Below are 4,261 nucleotides of genomic sequence, written 5' to 3' on the forward strand. Positions count from 1 at the left end.
GCTGGACTCACTGGGGTTGATGGTGAGTGTGGTTCCCTCGATGGACTGCCACATCTTCTTGCCGTTTCCCTGTGTGTCCATCTCCACCCGGCAGAAGTAGCTAGACGCATCCTCCCTCCGCAGTTTGGAGATCTGGAGGGAGCCGTTCTTCCCACCCTTTGTCCAGTTCAGGAGGAGCCTGTCCTTGAAATCATTATGGATGAACATCGGGGTCGTGTTGTAGATGAACTTCCCATGGAAGTGTTTCCATCTCCAGAATATATTCACATTGGGAACCTTGTGTAATTCCCAGGGGTAATAGAAGAAGAAGGGGATGTGGATGGAGTCACCCTCGAGGGCTGAGAGTTTCTTTGGTTGGTTCATCCCAAAGGCAGTGTTTGGATTGGGTTCTGCCCAGTGACCTAGAGGAGGGAGGGAGAGGGAGAGACTTTGAAGGTGACCCCAGACCGTCAGCCACCCTCACCTACAGTGGGATGTGTGACAGGTGGTAGGACTGGCCCTCTGGCCTGGGTGAGCCCCTCTCCAGGCTTGGGGCGGGGAGGAGGGTGCGGGGTTGTGGGGACCCGGCACTGTGGAACCAGCTCTTTGTTTATTGGGGGTGGGAGGCCTGGCCGGCTACCCCAGGGGACACTTCTACAGACACCCAGCCATAGCCCCTCCCCAGGGGGGTGGTCCCTGTGACCCTGGGCAGAGCAGGACAGTCCCGGCCTCTCACCTGCCTGCAGAGATGCCAGGGGCAGCAGCAGGGTCATCAGCAGGGGCAGACCCATGGCCTTGCCCTCCTCCCGGGATGAGAAGACAAGCAGAGCCTTCAAGGCCAGAGGGGAGTCCTGTGGAGGGGCCGCCTGCGGGGAGTCTCAGCACCAGGAGAGCGAGGACCAGGCTCCTTCGGAGGACTGAGGAGGGTAGGGGCCTTCCCCAAGCCCGCCCACCCCTGCTGTGACTGGAACTTCCTTTATCAATCTGGCTTCTTTTCCTATATTGCAAAAGGGCCTCTCTGTGGTCAGTGCAAAGGGAACAATGATCTAGGGCTCCCTGCCCCGCTCTGCACACTGAGGGGCTGGTCCTGACCTGGGCCAGCTGGGGCCTCTCCTCTCTCCCTCAGCTCCCTGCTTCTGCCACCCGCTTGGCATCTCCTTAGGAGTCAGTCTGTGTCTCTGTGTGTCTCTCTCTCCTTTTCTCTGCTTCTCTGAGTGTCTCTCTCCTCCCAGGGAAAGGGGTGACAGCAGGACCAGTTCAGGCTCCTTCAGGGAGAGGTCCACGGCCCTGAGTCCCTGCCCAGCTACAGCCCCTTAGAGAGGAGGAGGAGGGAGATGCTGGTGGTCAAGCCTCAGCCCCCAGCCCAGGCACCAGGGGCACCCAGCATGCTGGTGGTCTCTCTCTCTGCAGGTAGGGGACACGGCAGTGCCCCTCTTCATCCCCAGGCAGAACCAAGGCCCACCAGGCCCCTCCCGCCCTGCTCTGCTCCCTGTGTGCAGTCTCACACCCTCCCTGAGGTGAGGTGAGGGTGGGTGCAGGTTCCCACCTACCCAGAGGGTGGGCCTTCTGGAGGCCACGCCTCCACCCAGAGATGCGGGACTGGATCTGCAGGGCCCTCTGTCCTCACACTCTACAAGGAGGACACCGGGGCTCAGACACGCCCTGCCCCACATCCAGGACTCTGAGGTGGCGGGTCCAGGACTTGAACTCCAGTCTTGCTGAGCCCACAGAGCCTTCTGCTCCTTCTGGATGCTTCCTGCTGGCTGCACCACAGAATCTCTGGGCCTCACCCTGTGAGTGCAGAGCCCTGCGGGGTGAGCCCGGAGGCTGTATTTAATAACGCTTCTCAGGGGGTTCCATCTGCAGCTGTGCAACCCTGGCTCATCCAGAGCCTTCCCTGGACAGAGGGGATGAAGGTCAGAGCAGTCATGAGGCATCCAGCTGACAGTCCCTGGGACCCTCTCTGATGGAGGCCCTGCCCGCCTGTGACTGGTGGTGGGTGGGGTGAGAGACTGGGGGCTGGGAACTTTGGTGGCCCCCCAGGGCTGGCTGGGATGGAGGCTCTGCTCACCCGCTCTCCAGGATGACGTTGGCATTGGTTCACAGAATGGACCATGGGGGTGGGAGGACATGATTTGAACTTCCTTTTTCCTTTTCTCAGTTTTTTTCCCAATCCTAATAGATGTTTTCCACAGTTCTCTCATGGCCAGCCAGGTAGTCCTGGCTTTCTCTATGTGCCTGCACTTATAGGCCTCAGAGGACAGATTCTGCACTTTCATGGAACCCTCTTATCTGAGTCAAGCCCTAAACCTGCATTTTCTCATTTTCAGCTTTATAACATTCTGTGGTGATGTATCCTTATGTTAATTTTCCCAGGAAGAAACTGAGGCCCAGAGCCTTAATGTCATGGAGAGTCCCAAACTCTCCCATTCCTGTTGGGGGAAGGGAGGATGAACTCCTGTCACCAATTCAGCCCAAGCATCTTTCAAAGTTCACAGGGAGGTGACCTCACTTACTCTGGTTCCCTCCAGGTCTGGATTTGGACCGCACTCAGGTCTGTCTGCCTCGTGAGCTTGGCGCTTACCCAAGATTGCCCCTCCCCCACCAACCACCCCCGTTAACCTCCCTCACTTCCCCTTCCTTCCACAGTCCATCCTGGGGAGTCATTCATTGTGCTTCATTCAGCTGGCCCCTTCTCAGGGTCTGGGGAAACAAAGGCAGGAGGGATGTGAGTGTGGCCCCTGAGGTGAGGCAGGACACATGAGGCAAAGAAAGAGCACAGGGAAGGGGGAGGGACGAAGGGCAAGGTCTTGGTCTCTGCTCTTTCGCATGGGCTGTCCACGGGCCTCTGTTGACATCGGCACTCTGTTTACTTCCTCTTGTTTTGCAGGCAGGGAGGGGCCCAGAGAAGGCTTCTCCTGCCCTGGTTGGGTGCAGGCGTGCAGTGAGCCCTCCAGGAACTAGAGTCCAGCTGGGAAGGGAAGACTCTCAGCTTGCTTCACTATGTGAGGCAAGTAGAGGGAGACCCAGGCCCCACAAAGTTGAAACAGGCAGGGATGACATCTCCCGCTTCTTGTGTGTCGGGTGCTTTGCACTCGTGTTGGCCATGTTTTCTTATTTGCTGTATTCTTGATGCTCTGACATCTGGGGCCTCACTGACCGGGGAGAGACTGTCCCTCCCAGGGCTGCCAGTTCTTAGAAGAGCAATGGATGTGCCCAGGAGCTCACCTGTCATATGCAAACCAGCCAGTCCAGAGCCCACACTCCCCACCACCTCCTCCATCTGGCTCTTATGCTCCAGGAGGCCCATGTTCTTCTGCCATATTCATCCCAGGGCCAGGTACCAGGCAACTAGGGACAGCCCCTAATCCCCAGAGCCCGCAGACATTATTCATACCAGCTAATCCTAAACCTGCCTGCTCTCCCTTGCCTTGTCTTTCTCACAGAACCTACAACAAAGGCTCCTGCCCATGTTTCCCCCTCCCTCCCTCTGCCTCCTGACTGACCCTGGTGCCTCCCTGCATGGCCCTGCGTGGAGTGCTGGGCATCTTGTTTTTATGGTTTTGTGAACATAAACTGCTTCCTTCATAACAGTTATTTGCATGTGTGTCTTACCATACCTGATTAAAACACATTCAGGTTATGTTTTAAAATAGTTCTTAACTCTCCCAGCAGCCCCAGGAGGTAAGCAGGGTCTATTTTGATCCTCATTTTTTTGCAGGAAGAAACTCAGGTCCCGAGTGAGATGATGAGATTTAACTGAGGTCACATCACATGTAAATGTCCGCTGTGGCGTTGGGTCTGAGCCCAGAGCCCGTGCTCCCTACCACTTCCCCATGCAGTGACGAAGGTCAACAGCCCTCTGGCCCCGTTAACAGCCAACGCTTCCCTTTTCTGTGTTGTCTTCCTTCTGCACAGGGAGAAGCTTGAGGACTGATTGGGACACTGGCTCAGGGGGTCCTTGTCACGTGGCACAGTGAGTGGGACAGTCAGTGCTGACTGAATGTTTATGGAAGAAGGAGAGATCTTTAAAGGATAGGTATCTGTGTGATGATCCATGTAGCTTTCCAGGCCGTGTGCAGGGTCCTCTGTGTTACCTCATCCTGTCCTCACTGGGACCCTCCAAGGGAGGTACTGTTACTACCCCCACTTTACAGATGAGAAACCCAAGGCTCAGGGAAGGGAAGTCATCCGTCCCACAGTCAACTCCAGAGGCTGTGTCTGTAGTTCCTGCTTCTGTCATATTCACAAGTTTCATCTTTTGGGACCGAGACTTCCTCTC

The 4,261-nt window shown here is 56.4% G+C and overlaps 2 protein-coding genes across 10 annotated transcripts in view; one reads left to right on the forward strand and one right to left on the reverse strand.

Moving 5' to 3' along the window:
* The window catches only part of LOC112399873 (paired immunoglobulin-like type 2 receptor beta), an 11,804-nt gene extending 10,886 nt beyond the window's left edge, over positions 1-918 (reverse strand). Inside the window, exons 1-2 of the mRNA XM_024745273.1 lie at positions 716-918; positions 3-401 (exon numbers count right to left, since the gene is read on the reverse strand). Coding sequence (XP_024601041.1) covers positions 3-401; positions 716-770 — 454 coding nt within the window. The 5' untranslated portion in view covers positions 771-918. The remainder of the gene's footprint in view (positions 1-2; positions 402-715) is intronic.
* LAMTOR4 (late endosomal/lysosomal adaptor, MAPK and MTOR activator 4) overlaps positions 1-4,261 on the forward strand; it is a 76,645-nt gene that overhangs the window by 11,671 nt on the left and 60,713 nt on the right. The window lies entirely within an intron of this gene.

The sequence above is a fragment of the Neophocaena asiaeorientalis genome, unplaced genomic scaffold (genome assembly GCF_003031525.2).
Source record: "Neophocaena asiaeorientalis asiaeorientalis breed wild unplaced genomic scaffold, Neophocaena_asiaeorientalis_V1.1 scaffold461, whole genome shotgun sequence".
Taxonomy (NCBI): Eukaryota; Metazoa; Chordata; class Mammalia; order Artiodactyla; family Phocoenidae; genus Neophocaena; species Neophocaena asiaeorientalis.